At 38.6% G+C, this 22,319-nt stretch overlaps 1 protein-coding gene across 1 annotated transcript; it reads right to left on the bottom strand.

Moving 5' to 3' along the window:
- Positions 1–3,730: 3,730 nt before the first annotated feature.
- Positions 3,731–22,025, bottom strand: LOC135768887 (interferon-induced very large GTPase 1-like). Its single transcript, XM_065278249.2, has 3 exons — positions 21,982–22,025; positions 21,572–21,626; positions 3,731–9,345 (listed from the first exon to the last, which is right to left on the bottom strand). The coding sequence occupies exons 2-3, from the start codon at positions 21,587–21,589 to the stop codon at positions 4,603–4,605; spliced, it is 4,761 nt and encodes a 1,586-aa protein (XP_065134321.1). The 5' UTR covers positions 21,590–21,626; positions 21,982–22,025; the 3' UTR covers positions 3,731–4,602.
- Positions 22,026–22,319: the final 294 nt, after the last annotated feature.

Raw genomic sequence — 22,319 nt, 5'->3', positions numbered from 1 at the left:
AAAAGTGGTAAGTGATAAAGTAAAAAGAGATAAAATCCCACACTGTAAAAAAATGCAGCACAAAATCGAAACAACTTGGTTTCATAAGTCTATTCACTCTACTATTTTAAGTTTTGGCTGTTGAAGTTGAAGTTACATAAAAATATGTATTAATTTGACAAAAATGCTGAAAAATGTTTACATCTTGAGCAGAAGCAGCCTAGAGAAAAACCAAAAAATTGATACAAATTCTCTACACTTTCTTAGAAACCCTAAATTGTCTAAGTTTAATCCCAAGGAAAGGGGGTTTTAAAGTGGATCATTGATTTAAAAAAAAAATGTTACTATTATATTTTCCTTTTTTGACAGAGCTGACATTACACTTGTCTCCAATCAAATACTATCAGACACGCAAAATTTACCAGGTTTACAAGCTTTATATCATCATGACAACAAAATTAAAAGTTAAACAGTAACTGATTGTATTTGTTACTGTATTGTATTTGTTGATTGTACAATGTTACTAGTATCATGTTAGTTTTACTTAAATTTTGAACTATAAAGTTATTATACTACAGCAACAGCACACATAAGCTACACTGTAAAAAAATAGCTGTAATTATGCAGCTGGTTGCCAGTAACTTACTGTAGGAGATAAAAATTAAAAAAAATTAATTTTATTTAACTTTGAATAAACTGTTGCAAGTAAATAACATAAATGTAAAATCTACAGTAAGTTACTGGCAACACTGTAATTTCTACAAAAAAAAATACTGTGTAACCATAACTAACACTTAACTGTACCAAAAACTTATTATGGCATAAACATTTCCAATTTAAATGCTTTTAAATAAAGACACAGATCAGATCTAAACAGTTGTGATACACAGTATGGACATAGGTGGGTAGAGTACCCAAAATCTGTACTCAAGTAAGAGTACAAGTACTTATACAAAAATGTACTCCAGTAAAAGTAAAAGTATCAAATCTAATTATTTACTTGAGTAAGAGTAAAAAAGTATTAGATGAAAAAACTACTCAAGTAGTTAGTTACTCGTTACTTCCGATCTGATAAAGAAGTAGCGCAAAAGCACTGAATTTCAGACTACTTGGAGGGTTTTCACAAACCTCTCCTTAAAAGTCTCATTGTTCTTCTTATTTATTACACGGCTCTCTGGAATGCTTGATTCTGATTGGTCAGTTGAGACATTTGCAGGTTCGTTCTTTTCGAATAATAACCGCTCCAAAATAATAACGCATAGCCGGTACTACTTTTACGAGTAAGATCGCTCCGCGCCAATAAAGATCAATAAAGATTACTGTCTGTTTGGCGCCATCTTGTGACAAACACTGGACAACCACGACAAGACACAGAGAGCTGACTGAGACTGAACTTGACAAAATAGAGCATGACAGCTACGAAGCCAACACACAAAAAAATACAGAATGGGCATTAAAACTTCTCAAAGACTGGCTAAAAGAGAAAAAAATGGAGACAGACAAGTATGAAGCAGAGGATCTTAATAAGGTATTACGATCATTTTATACATCTGTGCAAAGTTTCGCGGAAGGATAAAAATGTTAATTTAAAACAAATATGCCAATAAAATGTTTCAAATTCATATTCATGTCCAGTTTTTTTTCCTTATGTGACAAGTAGCCGTGTAATAAGCGGGATAATGTAGAGTCAGCCGGTAGTTATCGGGAAATAAGCCCCTTCAGTGTGATACAAGACCCTCCGCTTCGCGTCGGGTCCTGATCACACTGTCGGGGCTTATTTCCCGATAACTACCGGCTGCCTCTACATTATCCCTTACATAGAAGTAAAGCAGGCTATTTCAGTCCTGCAATGGGTACATTAAAATCACATAACGTGTCATTTGAGAAAAAATCTCAAACACACACACAGATGTTTTCTGACGGTTTACTCTGTATTTATTTTCATGTTCACAACACAAACTTGTCAGCGTCTGCCTTTAAACATGCAAACAGTAAACAAAAAAGAACGTGTGTGTCTGTTTGTTATCATGTTTTTACATGAATAGGTTATTTTCTTTGCCATTAAAGCGCAATTACTGATCATAAACAGGAGCTTAATAAAAAAAAATATTTTAGAATTTCATATGGAACTTATCTGTTTGTACAAATCAACTCTACATGCATTATAATATATAATACACATTTCTTTAAAATTAAACTTCATTCTTTTATTTTTATTCATTCATTCTTTAGGAAGGATTTAAATAAAATACAATCCCGTTTTTATTTGAATGTATTTTCTACACATTAGTGAGGTGTCCGGATTTGTGAATAAATGCAAGACGTCCTTACATTATGCTGTTCAGTTGTGGGGAAATGATATGGAAATGTGCAGATGTGAACGTGCTGTTTGTATGGTTTAACTTACACTAGGTTTTGTCATCGCTTGCACAAGAGTGCATATGGCAAAAAAAACTCGGACAGTGTGTCACATAATAGTGTTCAAATAGACATTACTGACACTTACCAGGTTGGATCTTGAATTCCTGTATGCTGAGATGTCAGCTCGTTTAACAAAGCAGGCATTACATTATGAAACTATTCTTTTTGACCTCTTGGAGTGAAAACATTTGAAGCCAGGCATGATCTGCCTCCGATATCTCGCACAACGCACACGCGCCCTCATCTGCTTCTCCTAAAGGGTGACGAAGCCTGTCTCGCGAAACTTTCGAACACGCCCTATAAAGTTTAAAAATATATATATATTCATTAATTATTACCATTTGAAAGTAGCGCAGTAACACCGCAAAATGTAGCGAAGTAAAAGTACAGTTTTTTCACTGGAAATGTACTTGAGTAAGAGTAAAAAGTACCCATCCTTAAATTTACTCCAAAAGTACTAGTTACCCAAAAAAATTACTCAAGTAAATGTAACAAAGTAAATGTAATTCGTTACTACCCACCTCTGAATATAGACAGTGAAATTGGATATGCGCTAAAATCGGATATGGACTGACAGTGTGAACAAAGTATTACTAGGCAGACTAGAAACTTTCAGGCAGATGTGTTGAGAGAAGTTTCAACTAAACTCCTCAGGACACCCCTGTCTTAGGTCTTTTGCTCAGTCACAGACACTCTAGACGGATTTAACCAATATTTGTGTGCTGTTTAATTTCATGGTTATATTTTCCCAGTCATACATCATCTGTTGCAGTATCTATTGTGTAAAAAACAAAACACTTCATTACATCTAATCTTTAAACTTTCAATATTTTCTGTTTCCTTTTTTGTTCCCTTTAAATTGCTTCATATGCGATGTGTTTTTAAAGTTCATACGCGCTTACAGAAACGCATTAAAACAACAGAAGCTAAAACATCAGAAGCTAGACAATCAGTCAATGGTTATCTGAAAACAGCTTTTTATATCACTGCAGATGTTTATCTGAGATGTTCTGAATTTAGTTTATGTACATGATAGTTTATCCGAATGCAGTGCTATCAGTGATATTTACCCATCAGTTATGTATGTTAGCTTATGAAGTATTTCTGTGGACAATTTATGCTAACAGCTGTTTATAAATACTGAAGCGAGAGACGCGCACATCCAAACACTAGCAGGTGCAGGAATCCAAAAATACAACTAAATAAGAAAAAAAGGCATCCGCACACTGAACTCACAAAAAATATATAGATTTTTTGTAAGTCTGAAGAAGGGCGGTAGCTCGAAACGTTACTTCAATTTAATAAATCTATATATTTTTTGTGAGTTCAGTGTGCGGATAACAGCTGTTTATAACTCTCCTACAGGTCTGCATCCCTCTCATCAGTACAAAACTATGAAGTGGAAAAACATATTCACACTTTTTGGACATAAAGTTATATGGTAACATGAGCCACATGAGCAGCTCTGTTGTGTATCAGTTTCTTAGTTTATACAAGTTAAGTTTTTGAATAGGGTTTGTTTCCAAATAAACTGAAAATGTCCCACTGACCTTCATTTCTATTTTGATTATATTGTTAACTTCTTAATAAACCACAACCAAACATGTATACATTTATTTTGTCCTCTATATTCTTTACTGTAGTTCCCTCTCACATTCCTGCCTAAAGGCTCATTATGCAGCTCATTATGCAAGTCTTTGCTTGCTTAGCTGTCAATAAATCCTTCTCGCATACGGCCCCTCTAAACAAAAAGTGTCTTTAAATCAATATATTGTTTTATGTGAATGAGTAGGCAGAATGATTTTCACATCATTTTAAAGAAGACTCTAGACTACTAGATTCTGTTTAGAAAAGTCTTGTAAAAACATGTTTAGTATGGGTTTTGTGAACATATATCAGTGACTTAAAATGTAGCTTTTTTATAAACCACGCATAAACATTTTTCTCTCAAAAATACAAACATGTACATACATGTAGCTAATATAATATTGTAGCCCAGTTTGTGCTGAATGCAGTGTTAAGAGACACTTGCCATTATTATGTTTTAAAGCAACTGAAAAAAGACCAAATGAAAGAGCATGTCAGAACCTCTGACAGTGTCCTAAAATGGTCAAACACCAGAGGGTTAAAATGCTTCTTGGATGATTTTTAATACAGTATGAGTTATAAATGACTAATTTCATGTGTTTTGTTTTCATTGAATTAGATGTATTTATCTAAACTTTCAACAGCTTCCTGTTTGGTGATTTGTTTCCATTCATCTGGAATCTTTCTTCTATCCTGGAATGTTTTTTTAAAATGCTTTTCAAGATCTTTTTTAAATCTGCACACAAACCACTTCCAGTAAGGAAGCTCAGCGAGGTCAGGGGTGATGCTCCACTTTTTATAACATTCTCCTGCTGATCTGTATTCTCTCCAGAGGATTCTCCTGTCTGTGGAATCTGGATAAAAACCTGCAGTGTTGCTTGCTACTTGTGTTGTGCATATGTTAACACATAGGTTTGTTGTGCCCCTGTAATGACACCCATTGATTCCAATCACTCTGTGGAAAGGAACACTGTGATCTTCATCATGATTCTCGATTGTGTTGGTGCAGATGGCTCTACAAAATGGACACTGAACCCAACAGCACCGACATAATTGATCAATCAGAATCTCATCTGGTCTGTTGTTGGTGTCCAGTTTTTTATCAAAAGTATCTCTGCTGAACTCTCTGCTCATGTCAGACATTATTGATGGAAGTTCTTTTCTTATCACATCTTCTGAGAGTTTAAAATCATCAACATCATCATGTTTGACTCCACTGAAGTCCTTCACAGAGAATATCAGAACATCTGAGAGCTTCTGTGTGAAAAACTTCAACCATAAATCAACATCTCCACTCTTCACTTGAACATATTCAGTAGATTCATGAGCTGCTGTCAGGATCTTCTGCTGCAGGACTTCAATGTTCTGATTCATCTTGGGTTGAACACTGATTCTGAACTTATCTCCAATGTACTGATGGACTTCATCTCTGATGAAACTCTTGAAGTGATCTTTTGGATTATTAATGTAGTTCATGTTTTTGTAAAGGTTTTCCTCTTCTGTAATTTTTTTCAGGATGTGTTTCTCCAGATTTGATCTGTTTCCATTCAGTGATGGACAGTTTGATCTGATTTCAGCTGCTAAATCTCTGGCAGTCTGTTTATAGACACTCTGTTCAATGGGTCTCTTCAGTTTTTGACAGATAATCTCACCAAAAATAGCAGCTGATTTTCCTCCTTGACAGTATTTCTTGAAAATACTAAAGTATTCATCTCTCTTTTTCTTCAGATAGAGAACAGGATCATTGGCTTCTCTGAACATTCTGTGTTGATCATTGAATGTCTTTTCTGCTCTCTTAAATATAGAAAATACCAAATCTATGAAGAATTCCTTCTTGAACACATATTTCACAGACTCTTTCTCATCTTCTTTCAGTTTTGTCTTGATGTAATCTATTAGCTGTTGAATGCAGCTGTTGTTGTAGCCAATCTTTGATATATTAAATGACTGAATCATTATGTCTGTCTGCTGAACAATTTCATTAACTAGGGCTCTTATTTTGCTTTCAGTTTGATCAGAAATTGAGGTTGAAATTAGTTTTTTAATGGATCCTGTTAAACCCCTGAATTTATTTTCCTGTACATAACCTGAATAATTCTGCAAAGTAAAAATATCACTGTCCTTCCATTGGTCTACATTGAGACTTTCATAGATGTCACTGAGGAGTATTTTCACATCTTTTAGTATGTTAATGTCTTTGATTTGGGGAGTATATGTTGTAATCTTCTTCACACACTCTTCCCAGAACAAATCAAACTCTCTCTTCAGAATTTCTTCATCGTTTGTTTTGTCTTTGAGTTTTAATGCATGTTCTTTACTCTTTTCTAGGAGAGTGTTTTCATGCTGTGTCCTGTGAGCATCAATCTTTTGAATTTCAAGAATTTCATTTAGTTTTCTCTTTGTTTCTCTCACAATGTTTTCTTGAACATCTTTGATTTTTATTTCAAATGATGTTTTCCACTGAATCAGTATATCAGCATCTGGGTCTTTGTCAAAGAAATTGGACATTAATTTTTTTACTTCATCACTTTTTTCCTTTAGTTCCCTCTGAAGTTCAATTTCGTCAATCTCATGAATTGCTTCATTTTCTATTTTATTATGCAGTTTGGTCCGAATTTCCATCATGGCACTGCGTAGAGTCCAGGTCCACTTGCTGTATTCTGTCTCCAGTCTCCTGTATACTGAAATCTCCAGAGAATTTCTGAAGCTGAACACAAATCGTTCATTCAGTAAAGCCTCCCAGAGATCATGAATATGCTTTTTCAGGTGTGTCAGCCTCATTCCATTTGATTTTGAGGCTTGTGAAATAATAGTTTTCTTTAGTTCATGAATATTTTCACAGTAGTTTGGGTTTGGTGGTGCCATTGGTGGGCTTCCCTCCCACAGCTGAGCAAAATACTTCACATCATTACGTACATCAAAATGAATGATATCACTGAAACATTCTGCATTATCGACTTCATCCTCAGCCGCAAGTTTTGTCATTTCATCCAGTTTCTCCTGAAGTTGTCTCTTTCCCTGCATGTTTTTCTCTCCAGCTGTGACGTCTGAGACGTTCTGATGTACAAACATACAGCTGGGTTTCAGATTGACCTTCTTCATCCTCAGAAAGGCCTGAACAACAATCTGAAGAATATCCTGCATCTCAGCTGGGTTTTCTCCAAAGATGTTGATCAATGTCAGATTACCAAGACCTACAACAAATGTGGCCAATTCATTGTCATGATGTCTTGTGGAGTTTCCATCAAATTCTAGAGCCCGAAGACCTTCAGTATCAACAACTAGAATATAATCAAACTTAAGCTGTTGTTTCATCTCCTCTGATACTTTGATCAGCTGCATGAAAGCTCCTCTGGTGCATCGTCCAGCACTGACTGCAAACTGAAGTCCAAACATGGCATTCAGCATGGTGGATTTCCCAGAGCTCTGAATCCCTAAAACTGACAGCACAAAGACTCTCTGGTCTCCCAGTTTCTGTATGAGTTTATCTAGAACAGCAGTGATCCAGATCAGAGGAACATGAGCAGCATCTCCATCCATCAGCTCCAGTGGAAATCCACAGATCATCATCTCTGCTGCAAGACTCGGGAGAGAAGAGAAGTTTAACTGCAGATCTGTCTTAGTCTTCTTCACAGATGAACATGATTCATAGATCTGACCGATCTCTCTTATGATGTGCTCCAAACCAAAGGTTGCTGCTTGAAGTTCTTCAGATATTTTCTCAAGTTCTCTTTGTTCTTTGAGTTGGTTAGTTTTATCATTTCCTTTGAGTTTTGAGACATTTGACCAGTTTTTTTCATACTTGTGTTGCAGAGCAGAAAGATCAGATGAGGTAACTTCATTCAGGAGGATTCTGAGCCATTTCAGGAAAAAACTTTTATTTGTAGCATATGAATTCATTTGTTTTATAAAGAACTTTATAAACTCACTTAAGTGGGATTTATGTTGTTCTTCACGAATTTTCTTCATTTCTGTTTGTTTTTGACTTATTTCTTGTTCTATGTCTTCCCCTTGAGGTCGATGAAGTTCTTTGTTCTTCTGACACCACTGATGCCAGAGTTTCCCCTGACAGGGCAGAAATGATTCTTTGATTGCTTTTAGATTTTTATTCTGCAGTAAACTCATCATCTGCTGTGCTGCTTCTCTTTCTCTCCTGCAGTCTTCATCATCTTCTTCATCTACCCTGATATCTGAGTGTTTGGACAAATCGTCAAGTCTGAACCTGGAAGCTGATGCTGAAGATGAGAAACAATCATTGATAGCTCTTCTGAGTTCTTCTGAAACTTCTGACAGATTTCTGTCTTTCAGACCAATTTTGTATTTTACTTTCTGTGTCTCAGTGAGAGCAGATTCATCCTCAGATAAAAGGCAAATAAGTGGCTTTGAGTCACTGTAGAGATTCTCGAGTTTTGTTATGTTTTTGTCATTCTCATCAATATGTGACAGGAGAACAACATTGACTGAAGAATTTTCAGTCAGAATCTGCAGTTGTTTCTCATTGACTCCTGCATCACCATGAAGATTACAGAAGGCAACACAGTCAGTAAAAGTATCTGTGTTTTTTCCAGTGGGCCAGAACCAGGCGATCTCCACCACTCCATCCATCAGTAGTCTGGTTCTGCTGCTGCCTGGACAGTTCCTGTGGAAGAACGTGTTGTGTTTCTCATTGATCAGATTGTTCATCAGCTGAGACTTGGATAAAGACACAGAACCAAACCTGAAGAACGACACCATCGGAGTTTCTGCTTTGTACACTGGCTCTTCTTTACTGATGATTTCATTGTTAGTATTTCTCATCTTCCAGCTCTTGTTGATTTGTCTGAATGTCCAGAGAGGAAACTCAATCTGTTGTGTGAATGGATGAGGAACAAGCAGAGGAAGGGCAAAATGACACTGTGAGAGTTTAGTGACCATCAGCTGCTTTAGGAAACTATCAGCACAATGAAACACAGCCATCTGAACATCCATCGGGTGAACAGGGTCTGGTTTACTCACTCCCTTATTAGACAAAGACATAGCTTTAAAAAAATTACTCTCATGCTTTTTTGAGTCATTTTCTCTTTGTTGTCTGTGATGATGTTCATTTGTCTCTTTAATATTAATGTATCTTGCTCTGTAGTTAATCATAAGTAGGTTCTGTAGGAAAGTCTGAACCAGGTCTTTTTCAGCACAAGACTCATGAGACTGTAATGAATGAGCAGATATCTCAAAAACAGCTGCAGCACTAAGTTTACTCTGATGCCTGTCTGTAAGAAGAAATTTGGGAAATAGATGCTTTATGTTTTCTATTCTTGTCTTGTCTCCTTCTAGTTGTTGATCTGGTCGGCCTCCTGCTGTTTCAGTGTTCTTGTTTTCTTCCTGTTAAATATACAAACAAAAGAAAACAATACAGATTTAACTTTGATCTGTGTTTGTAAAGAACATATCAGGGTCATTCAACTAGTCCCCAATCCGTAAAAATTTTCAGTTGAATGAGAAATGAACAAAAATCTGTTTTTCTTGTCTCCTTACCTTCCACCCATTCACAGTGGTAAGCATATAGAAATTATTTATCATTTGTGTGGACAGTCGGTTAAAAGGTGAAGGTGACTGAGCTTGTGATTAAACAAGAGTTAATATCAGCAGGGCTTTTTAACATCTAATGGGATTAAATACTGGAGCAGAGACTGTCCTCTGAACAGGTAAGGCATCATTTTTCCTTTTAGTCAGAACAAATGAGGCAGGTATATAACTTAAGTTCAGTGTTCTTGCAATATTTCTGGCAGCACATGTGTCAGGTGGATGGGTGAAAATAGTTTACTAATCTGAGATGGGTTGGATTTTAATGCGGATGTGCTAGGATGTACTTCTATACATCTTTTCCATATACAGCGGGGAAAATAAGTATTTGACACATCAGCATTTTTATAAGTAAGGGGATTTCTAAGTGGGCTATTGACACAAAATTTCCACTAGATGTAGCCATCAAGCCAAATATTGAATTCATACAAAGAAATCAGAACATTTAAGTATACAAGTTGAGTCATAATAAATAAAGTGAAATGACACAGGGGATAAGTATTTAACACATGAAGAAAACAAGGTACAAAATGGCATGAAAGCCAGGAGATCACCTGAAATCTGTCAGTATTGAGAGAGAAACCCTGCCCCCTATCAGTCCTAATTGATATCAGTAAAAGCAAACAAATCTCTCAAGATCTTTGTAAACTTATCGTTGAAAAGCATTTTGATGGGAATGATTATATGCGCATTTCCAGAATGCTGAATGTTCGTGTGAGCACTGTGGGGGCCATTATCCCAAATGGAAATATCATCACTTCACCATAAACCAGCCATGATCAGATGCTCCACGTAAGATCCCTGTCTGAGGAGTCCAAAGAATAACCAGGTGAGTTCTCCAAGAGCCAAGACCTTGCATCAGCAGGTACTGTAGTTTCAAAGAAAATTATAAGCAATGCACTGAACCGCCATGGTAGCCATGCACGCTCACCACGCAAGACTCCATTCCTAAACAAAAAGCATGTTGAGGCTCAGTTAAAGTTCGCAAAAGAGCATTTGGAGAAGCCTGTGGATTATTGGGAGACTGTAGAATGGTCAGATGAAAGCAAAATTGAATTTTTTGGCAGTCATTCTACAAACCATGTTTGGAGAAGAAATGGCACTGCCCACCACCCCAAGAACACCATACCAACAGTTCATTTTATGGGTGGAAGCATCATGGTTTGGGGCTGCTTTTCATCAAGGGGTACTGGCAGACTTCATATTATTAAAGGCAGGATGAATGGAGAAATGATCTGGGACATTCTGGATAAAAATCTGCTGCCATCTACCAGAAAGCTTAAAAAGGAAAAGAGGGTGAACATTTCAGCAAGACAATGATCCCAAACACAAGGACAAGGAAACAATGAAGTGTTCAGTCAATCACCTGACCTAAATCTCATAGAAAATATATGGAGAGAACTGAAGATCAAAGTTCATAAAAGAGGCCCAAGGAACCTTCAAGATTTAAAGACCATTTGTGTGAAAGAATGGCCCAGAATCACTCCTGAGCAATGCAGACGTCTGGTCTCTCCATACAAGAGGCGTCTAGACGGTGTAATCACCAACAAAGGCTTTTCTACAAAGTACTGTATTAACTCTTTGGGGTCCGACCATTTTGGGACACTGGCAGAGGTTCTGACATGCTCTTACATGTGGTCTTTTTTCAGTTGCTTTAAACATATTAATGGCAAAAGTTTCATAACACCGCGTTCAGCACAAACTGGGCTACAATATTATATGAGCTACATGTATATACATGTTTGTATTTTTGAGAGAAAAATGTTTATGCGTGGTTTTTAAAAAAGCCACAAAACCCATACAAAACATGTTTTCATAAGACTTTTTTAAGGACAAAAAACCCTAGGGAGAGATTAATATATATATATATATATATATATATATATATATATATATATATATATATATATATATATATATAGACACGGTAGGGATAGGAAGCGGGTAAGCGGATTAAACTGGTTCAGCCGGTGGTCGTTGGTCGCGCATCGGCTGGGCATCACGTTGAACTGGGTCTGTTTGTCTCATTGTCCTCGGGGTCAAGGACAAGACAGGGAGACAAAAACAGAATTCTATTAGCGTAGGGGCCGTTCGCATGTAATGAAAGTGTCATACATTATAGTGGTTTAATTCAGCTCGGTTCAAGACAGGCTAACTATTGCGGCAAGAGTAAATTACCCATATGAGGTATGTGAGTGCTTTGTTCTAGACAAAATAACTACTGCGGGAAAAGTACATTTACTGGACATTCTATGTGAATGCTTTGTTAAAGAAGAATGTCTTAAGTTTAGATTTAAATTGCTCGACTGTGTCTAATGCTCGAACATTTTTTGGTAAGTCATTCCAGAGCTTAGGGGCCAAGTAGGAAAAGGATCTACCACCTTTAGAGACTTTTGATATTCTAGGGATAATTAAGTAAGCAGAATTTTGTGATCGCAGTTTACATGGTGGATTGTATTCTGATAGTAATTCTTTAATATACGAGGGCGCTAGGCCATTTAATGCTTTGTAGGTGATTAGTAATATTTTAAATTGTATGCGATATTTAACTGGTAGCCAGTGTAAAGATGCCAGAATTGGACTAATGTGGTCATACTTTTTAGACAGAGTAAGCACTCTTGCGGCGGCGTTTTGAACCAGCTGTAGCTTGTTTACCTGATTTGCATTGCATCCCCCTGAGTAACGAGTTACAATAGTCTATTCTAGAGGTCATAAAAGCATGGATAAGCTTTTCTGCATCTGATGCAGACAGCATATGGCGTATTTTTGAGATATTTCTAAGATGTAAGAATGCTGTGCGGCAGACGTTGGAGATATGACTATCGAAAGATAGATTGCTGTCAAACATTACGCCTAAATTCTTAACCGTGGAAGATGGCACCACCGTGCAGCCATCTATGGGCAACTTGTAATCTGACATATTATGTTTGGAGCGATTTGGTTCAATAATAAGTATCTCAGTCTTATTGGAGTTTAGCATAAGAAAGTTATGTGCCATCCAGTCCCTAATATCACTAATGCAGTCTGTTAGTTTAGCAAACTGGTGTGTTTCGCTCAGATTTGACGAGATGTAAAGCTGGGTATCATCCGCATAACAGTGAAAACTTATGTTATGTTTCCTGATAATGTCTCCTAGAGGTAACATATATAACGAGAATAGGATAGGGCCTAGAACTGATCCCTGAGGTACGCCGCATTTAACGGGGGAGTGATAGGACCCTTCCTCATTTACATAAACAAAGTGATATCGATTGGTTAGATACGATCTAAACCAGGCTAACGCCTGACCACTGATGCCAACATAGTTTTCTAGTCTATTGAGTAGGATTCTGTGATCTATTTTGTCGAAGGCTGCACTAAGGTCTAGTAATATAAGGATTGAGATTTCACCACGATCGGATGTTAATAGGAGGTCATTTGTAACTCTAAGCAGCGCTGTTTCTGTGCTATGGTGGGGCCTGAATCCTGATTGGAACTTTTCATATGTATTATTATTCGCTATGAATGTGCGTAGCTGGCTTGCCACTACTTTTTCTAATATTTTAGAAAGAAAAGGTAGATTTGAGATTGGTCTAAAGTTATTAAGATCTCCCTGGTCAAGGTTTGTTTTTTTAATGAGCGGTCTAATAACTGCTAGTTTGAAAGCTGTTGGAACGTATCCTAATTCTAGCGATGAGTTAAAGATATTTAGTACCGTGTCGGACACTACATGAAATACCTCTTTTAGTAATTTTGTGGGAACGGGGTCTAGTATACAGGAAGATGATTTAGATAATGTTACTAATTTAGAGAGCTCTTCTATTGTAGTAGGTTTAAATGACTCAAGATGTTCGTATGGTAAACTAGTGGTAAATGTACTATTGGGTAGAGTGGTGGCTGCTTGCGTAGTTTCTATGTTTTCCCTAATAAACATAATTTTGTTAGGAAAGAAGTTCATGAAGTCGTTACTATTGTGTTGGAGTTTACTATTGGTTTCTGTTTGTTCTTTGTTTCTAGTCAGTTTCGCAACTGTGCTAAAGAGGAAACGAGGGTTGTTATGATTTTCTTTAAAAAGCGTACTGAGATAGGTAGATCTGGCGGTTTTAATAGCCTGTCTATAGTGTTGAACACTCTCTTTCCATGCTGAACGCCATACCTCTAACTTTGTGTTTTTGTAGTTTCTTTCCATTTTTCTAGCTACTTTTTTAAGGGCTGCAGTATGATAGTCATACCATGGAGCTGGCGTTTTTTCTTTGATTCTCTTTTTTCGAATGGGAGCAACGGCATCCATCGTGCTAAAGCAAACGTTGTTCAGGTTTTCTATTATAATATCCAGATCTTCACGGTTATCTGCTACATGTTTCATTTGAGACAGGTCTGGAAGAGTGCTAGTAAAGCTATCTTTAGTGGTGGAAATTATTGTTCTGGCTAATCTGTAGCATGTTGTGGACTGGGCGGTCCTATCTAGAAGTATTGTGTATGACACAAGGCAATGGTCTGAAATGGCATCGCTCTGGGGTGATATTTCGATGTCATTAATATTGAGTCCGAGTGACAGAATTAAGTCTAATGTGTGCTTACGAGTATGCGTGGGCCCTGACACGTTTTGTTTAATACCGAGAGAATTTAGAACATCCATAAACGCACATCCTAATGCATCTTTTGAGTTATCCACATGGATATTAAAATCCCCAACGATAAGAGCTTTATCTACAGTGACTGAAAGCTCAGATAGGAAGTCTGCTATTTCTTTAAGAAAATCTGTGTGGTGGCCCGGAGGCCTATATATGGTAGCTAAAATGAAAGAAAGCTGTTTGTTGTTACGATCAGTTATTTCCATGTTTAACAGTATTTATTTGTTCTGATTTATGGTTTACTTTGAACATTTTGTTATATATTGTAGCTACACCACCCCCTCTCCCTTTTAGACGAGGAACGTGTTTATAATAATATTTGTAAAATGATGTGAAAATCACAATTTCTAAATCAATGAGTAGGCAGAATAAGACACTTTTTGTTTAGAGGGGCCTTATGCGAGAAGGATTGATTGACAAATCAGGGAAACAAAAGACTTGCATAATGAGCTACATAATGAGGCAGGAATGTGAGAGGGAAGTACAGTAAAGAATGTGAAGACAAAATAAATGTATACATGTTTGTTTGAGGTTTATTAAGAAGTTAACAATATAATCAAAATAGAAATGAAGGTCAGTAGGACATTTTCAGTTCATTTGGAAACAAACCCTATTCAAAAACTTAACTTGTATAAACTTAGAAACTGATACACAACAGAGCTGTAAACTTCATGTGCCTCATGTTACCATATAACTTTATGTCCAAAAAGTGTGAATATTTTTTTCCACTTCATAGCTTTGTACTGATGAGAGGGATGCAGACCTGTAAGAGGGTTATGAACAGCGGTTAGCATAAACTGTCCACAGAAATACCGCATAAGCTAACATACATAACTGATGGGTAAATATCACTGATAGCATTCAGATAAACTATCATGTCATTGATAGTTTAATTATTTCATTATTATTTGTCATTTTCAGTTTACCCTTGTCACCTGTGTTTTGTAATTCCTGTAGTTGTGTTCACCTGTTCCTTGCTCGTTATTCTCTATATCTGGTCTCATTTTGTGTAAGGTTGTATTTCTTGTTGCCAAAGTTTTTAGCGGCGTTTGTTCTCCCGTCCTTTTCGGTGTTTGATGTTTTTACTTTTCCCAATTTCATTTTCATTCTTTTTAGTTATGGATATCCCCACCATTGCCCTCCTAACCTTAGAGCAGAGGGATTGTTCGCTGGTTTTAAACACCAAGGATTTTATTCGCCTAGCATCTCTGACACACTATCAGGATGGCTTGCTCTGTATTTTTTACAAAGCGTGTCTGAATGAAGGGTGTCAGGCATGTCTACCAGTGGACGGTCCTCAGGGTAACTTCGCCTCCTTTGAGGAGTGGGTGCTGGACTGTTGTGACTCTAGAAAGAATGCCACCAGCCCCACTCCACAACCAGAGACCAGTCCACTGCCACCCAGCACCACAGAGCCCATGTCCCCCGCAGGCAGTGAGCCCGGAGTTGCGAGCCAGAGTGAATGTCTGAGCCCAGCCCCGCAACCCGGATGTCGTCTCCTCTGACCAGGTGTGTGAGTCAGCTTCAATGTGTATCAACCTGGGAGTTCTGGTGGATGTCAGGGAGAGCCCAGTCCACACTCCTGCCACTGAAAACCAGTCCCTGGACTTATTGACTGTTTGCTGGACTGAGGATTGGACAGTTTCCCCTCCCTGTTGTCCCCGTTGGTTCTGTACGGCTTCCCCTTTTTATCGTCGTCGCTGGTTCTGCCCAGTTCTCCTGCCTCGATGCCGATCCCGCCTGACCTCTCTCTTCCTCCTCCTCTTCCATCGCCAGCTAGTTCACCAGCCTTTCACCGTCTGGCACAGAGTCACCTCTCAGCTCACCCTCAGCATGTTGACATTGCTGGGTCGATTGAGCCAAGGTGTGGCTCTCTGCAAGCTGTCTTGGAGGAGTTCTCCTGTTCTCCTCCACCGTCCCCCGAGACAAAAATGTCAACTCAGTCTGTCGATCCAGCGGCCTTGCCTCAGGTCTTTCCTCCCTCCTCTCCATCAGGTCTTGTCCCTCTATCAGGTCCACCAGGCTCCCTCACCCCTTCGGCTCCACCCTGGTCACTCATCGTCCCACCCTCGCCTAAGGACTGCACTCACTCCCTTGCTATCCCTTCTTCCATCCCGCCGGCTCGCTTGAGCTCCTCCTGCCTCCTGGCGTCACCTGGGGGTTCCAACGCGGGAGTTCTGGATCCCCTCCTCCATCTCGGTCGGAAGATCCACCAACTCTGCCCCATCCCTCCGGAACCTCAATTTCCCCAGGCTCTCTGGCCGCACGGCTCCGCCCATGATTCCTCCCTGCCCGCTGTTGTCCCTGTTGTCTGTCCCCAGGGTGTGTAAAGACTGCCCACTACCCTGGCTCCTCCCGTCAACGACTCCACCCTGGGGCTTCCGACTGTCTGGTCTCTGGTTCCTGCTCCAAGGACCTCCCTGATTCCTCCCTGTCATAGACTTTTTATTGTTTTCATTTCCCCCTCATTCCACCACTTCAGTGGTGTCACAGTTCAGTTGTCATTTTATTAATTGTTTAATTATTTCATCAATATTAGTCATTTTCAGTTTCCCTATAGTTTTGTCTGGTCTCGTGTTGTGTGAAGTTGTATTCCTTGTTGCCATCATCGTTGTGATCTCTAATAAATCCCAGTGTTTTTGTAGTCCTGTCTCCTCTTCGTTTGTGTTTGTGGGTATATCAATGCACTTTCTCTCTCAACAGGTATAGTCCCGGATTTGTGAAAACTTGTAACTCGGTATAACCGATTATACCGTATTATTGACTCCCTATGACAAATTGCTTGATTGTTTCCTTAACTTTGTAAGTCGCTTTGGATAAAAGCATCTGCTAAATGCGTAAATGTAAATGTCATGTGGATGTATAATGACAGATCCGCTCTTGTTACGGATGTCAACAATAACGCCCCCGGTACTGAACCTTCACATTCACCTGTATATTAACCTGGACTACATTTCCCATCATCCCCCGTGGCCCGCTGATCTCGTGCTTCCTGTTCCGTGTCAGTGGGCCTATTTAACCTGGGACTCTTATGGCACTTTTCCATTGCATATTATCCCACGGTTTAGTTAAGTTTGGGTCGGGTCAGCTCACCTCACTTTGGCGTGGTTAGCTTTTCCATCGAGTTTGGTATCACTTCGCAGTGGGAGGGATTATAGATGTGTCGTTATATTTGCGCTGCCTACTGCTTTGCCATCATAAAAGTGAGAGCGTCGTTGTACATTCCCATACATTTATTATTTCTCAGTCTGCCACAAAATTAAAATTGGCCACCACAAATAGATGTTTGTACATCGCGTTTATCACTATCTCTGTCTCACATGCCAGTTTCTGTTCAAACACCCGTGGCGTCAGTAGTTCACGCACTCCGCTGAGCCTCATTGAAGTTGCATTTAAGCATATATGATGCTGAGGTGCAAGTCGAAAATGTTCCGCCATAAACTGCAAGTTTCGAAAAAACTGGTATGGTGTCCCTGATTCTCACCTGTGGATGTTTTTCATCGTTAAAAGGGAGTTTGGGACATTACAGCAGAGCACAGATGACAACATGTTTGCTCGAGTGTAAGCTAGCACGGTAAAGCTAATCTTTTACATTATAGCGATGATGCTGGTAGTGACGATTCTCTCAGACCAATCAGTGATCTACTGTGTTTTCGCGTCACGTTTGGTATCAGCTCAGGTCGCTTGGAACCCCAACCGAGGTGGTACAAAAAGAGTTTTGGTACTACGTACTGCACCCAATGGAAAAGTTCCCAAAAGACGGCCAAAAACCTGGGAGTGGTCATTGATGATCGGCTTAGCTTCACGGAGCATGTTGCCAGCACCGCTCGCTCTTGTAGATTCATCCTCTACAATATTAGGAAAATTAGACCTTTCCTAGATGAGCATGCTACGCAGGTCCTGGTCCAAGCTCTTGTCCTGTCCAGGCTGGACTACTGCAATGCGCTACTGGCAGGACTTCCAGCCTGCACGACCAAACCCTTACAGATGATTCAGAACGCAGCGGCAAGAGTGGTCTTCAATGAGCCAAAGAGGGCGCACGTCACTCCTCTCTTTGTCAAGTTACACTGGCTTCCTATAGCAGCCCGCATCAAATTTAAGGCTCTGCTCCTGGCCTTTAAAACCACCACTGGGTCAGCACCCCCTTACCTTCGCTTGCTTATAGAGCCTTATGTACCCTCTCGATCACTGCGCTCTGCCACCGAGCGACGACTTGTGGTACCATCTCAAAAAGGGAAGAAAACACTAACGCGTACCTTCTCAGGAACTGTCCCACAACTGTGGAATGATCTGCCGGTCGTGACACGATCAGCTGACACTGTAGCTGTCTTTAAGACTCGGCTAAAAACCCATCTCTTCCACCATTACCTAACTTCCTAATTACAGATTTACTATCTTTATTTAGTTACCCTTCTCTTTATCTCTTTCTCTATCTACCTTCCTCTTTATCTAAAAAAAAAAAAAAAACTACTAACATACCCTTGGCTATGTATATTGTGTTGGACTTGATGAGACTATTTCCAGTGCACTTATGTATTGCTGTCTTATGTTGCCATAATTGCTTCTATTGTTTACCTCACTTGTAAGTCGCTTTGGACAAAAGAGTCTGCTAAATGACTAAATGTAAATGTAAATGTAAGTAAGCTGACCCGACCCAAAGTAAACCAAACTGTTGAGGTACTATGCAATGAAAAAGCAGCATTACGCACACCCCTTGCGAAGTCTTGTTTGCCCAGTGCTACAATTCCTTGCGTTTTTCCCTGTGTACCAGTGTTTGCTTTCTTTTTGTGACCGTATGCCTGGCTACCGGATTATTGTGTTTGTTTTCCTACCGACCTTGGACTGTTTCCGGACTGTGATTGTATGCTGCCCGTCTAGACCCTGGATTGTTTATCGTTTATTAATGTTATCCGCCTGCCCCGACCTTAAGCTTGTCTTACGTTTATGAACCTTTGCTGCCTGTCTCTGATTATTGCTTGTCTGCTGTGTGTACCGGCCATCAATAAAAAGTTGCAGATGGATCCAAAGCTGTCTGAGTCCTTACAGCTCTAATGCGATAATCAGACATCAGATTCATCCGCGCAGAGTAGCGGGGCAAGCACAGCACAGAACAGAACATTACTCCACAAATAACTGCAATTTTATCTTTCAATCAGAGATGGCGATAGAGAGGCCATAGTTACAGACTGCAGCTTTAAAACTTTAACATTTTTACTTAAAATTTAGAACCAGGTAAGAAATGAACTTGTTTACCCCAAATTAAAATTTGTTATTAATGCAGCAGCAACTAATAATGTAATAATGGCATATAATGTAATAAGTATTAAAATTGTTATTGTATTTAAGTGTCAATAATGTAATAATAATACAAATAAACACATGCTACATTGCAACCGGGGTTTAAAATGAACACCTGCCAAATGTGGGTAAAATTCAGATGTGGCGGGTTAACATTGTCAAATCACTAGCCAATTTGGCAGTATATTTTTTATACATTTTGTTAAATCGTTAATTATTTTGTAAAGCTCATGGAAGCCAAATCTGTTTTAGTGCAAATATTCAAATAGTGATTTATTATGGTGTACTTAATACATCGTCATGTTGGTGGTCTCGTTGTGCTGTTTCATTACATGACTGTTCACCTTCAGTTTGCTGGCAGTTGACATGATGGCGGTTAACCCATGCCTGTAAATTGTTATATGTCTTGGGTGAAACCATGGTTCAGTAAGTGTCTAGTCCAAACTTATAATGTTGAGTTTATGATGCTAAGATTAGTAGTAACATTACATTAGGATTCTCCCTTTCGTTCTATGCCGTGTTGCTGCAGGTTCTGATTCTCACGCTGCCGTGTCGCACCGCTGTAATGTGGGACATACACACCAAACGCGAGATCAACTTTTTGCCCGAGTAGATTACATACAAAGTCAGTGCAAAGACGTGATCAGACGCATACTTGCACGGGGCGATTCGAATGACACGTATTGGGCAGCATGATTCCTGCGAAAACATGCGCTATTCACCTCAAAATATTCAACTCAAGCAAAAAATTAGCATGACCCAAAGTTAAATCCTGTGAGTAATCTAGAGCGAGGAACGTGATGCTTCGCGTTTGGTGTGTATGCAGCATAACAACAGAGGAGTGTATACTGAGTGTGAGAAACAAGTAGCCCTCCATTGGCTTTGTTTTTAATGCATCGAGTGTTACATGCTTTTGTGAACAACGTTCCATGTGATCAGTTATTTGACCACCTCCTTATCTTCCTTAAACTTCTGCAACATCTACATTGCTATTGCTCATTGTTATTTGCTTCTGTGGATCTGTATTTGGGTTAGTTGAATAATGATGCCAACATTGGGATTGCTCATAGGAGTTTGTTTCTGAGAACTGGGTTCTGCCCCTCATTATTGTGACATTGATCCATTGTTAACCGTAAACATCCTGTATCCTGGTTACTGTACAGTATAAATGTGACTTGGGCTAGTTTAATTATCATAATTTCATTTGTGATTCTTTTCTTTCTTTTCCTGTGTGTGGTGGTCATCAGCTTTGTGTATAAGTCTGATCGCCACCATTTGTTTTATTGTTGAATTAAGTATTTATAGTTTTGATCTGTGGCAGGAGCTGGGGTCCCACGGGTGGATGGATCATTCAGGTGTGTGTGCTTCCTCCTTAGTGTGTGCTGTGTAACACTAGAAGTGTGTGTTGTGTAATTTGAATGCACAGTGCGGTGTTTGTGTGTGCCATTGTGAACACCAGTTGTGACTAAGTAATAATTTCTCCTGTTGGGAACCTCGGCCCTGCTGGTAGTATTTTTTATTTATTTTAATTTCGAGATTTCTTTCTGTTGCTTGTGGTGCTTTGAAGTGGAGTGATAAACTTCATGTTTTGGATTGCTCATTTTAAAGAGATTCAGTGTAAATAAAATATTTGTTTTATTTTGTATTATACCCACGTCTCTCTTCTTTTATAAGGGGAATGAACCTTTGTGATTTACCCTTATAACGCCCCGTCAGACATGCTTTTGGATTCATGCCATACGATCCCATACATTTAAAGCCATATGTGACTTTGTGTTCTGTTTTGTTGATTGGTCACGAATTTCCACAAACTTCATAATAAATATAATTTCTTTTTCCAAATCCTCTCATTCTCACCCTTTAATTTTGCAGGTTTATTTTCTTGTCATTAATTCTTAATCCCTGTTTTCACATTTATTACTGTGGTACGCTGGTGGGAAATAAAATATTTTATTGTGTCTTTACCCACAAGTCAAAAACTACAGTTTCCCTTATGTGTTGTTCTTATTATGCGTGAATGTGACCGTTCAAGTGCAAAGCCTGAAAGGAGTCCCCAATAGAATAAATTCCAAAATGATGCATAACACATAACAAACTTTTGCAGTGCTACTGACCTGTTGTGAGGTTGCCATTATGGAATAAAAAGTCTTGCTGGTGTATTCTCAAGATCTTAAAATGAGAAAAAAATACATTTGGTTTCAGAAATGTAACATAAACAGCTTGTATAGGTACACAGCTTGTAATTAGTACAATTTGAATTAAATAACAGTAGTAATGTTTTACTTGCTGCAAATAGTCTGAAATAAAACTGGTAATTTACCTTTTTACTGTGTTTTAAAATTAGTTAAAGGTATAAAAAAGAATATAACCGTGGTCAACGATTTAAAAGTCTGTCTGAATCAACAATAAAAGTCTCAAACTCTATCAATCAAACTCTTATTTTAAATGGCTTTACAATGCAGTAAAATATTTATGTGCAAAGTGTTTTTCATTAGCCCAGGTAATGAATAAAATGTTTTCTTACCTTTTGCAGCAGGTATTCTGCACAGGTCCTTGCTGAAATGTTTAAATATACTGTAGTGTCAGTTTCACTTTTCATTTATGGGAGGGGCAGAAGGACATCAGGTTTCAAAAAACAAACCGAAAATTGGCGAGGTTGCGAGGGTGTTTTCATCATAACACATTATAGGCTATGATTTATAGGTCTTCCTCTTTCTTTTATTCTGCTGATTCGATTTTAAATAGCGATTTTAAACCTAATGCAAGCTTTTCCTCCATTAGTACGCTGTATGTCCTGTATTAAAATTACTTTTTTCCATTGTGACAAGAAAGTTGGTCAAAAGCCTCCTTTTAATTACATGC

Source organism: Paramisgurnus dabryanus, chromosome 3, assembly GCF_030506205.2.
Source record: "Paramisgurnus dabryanus chromosome 3, PD_genome_1.1, whole genome shotgun sequence".
In the NCBI taxonomy this organism is placed as follows: domain Eukaryota; kingdom Metazoa; phylum Chordata; class Actinopteri; order Cypriniformes; family Cobitidae; genus Paramisgurnus; species Paramisgurnus dabryanus.
Note: the sequence above shows the minus strand (reverse complement) of the source record. Positions and strands in the feature narration are given on the sequence as shown.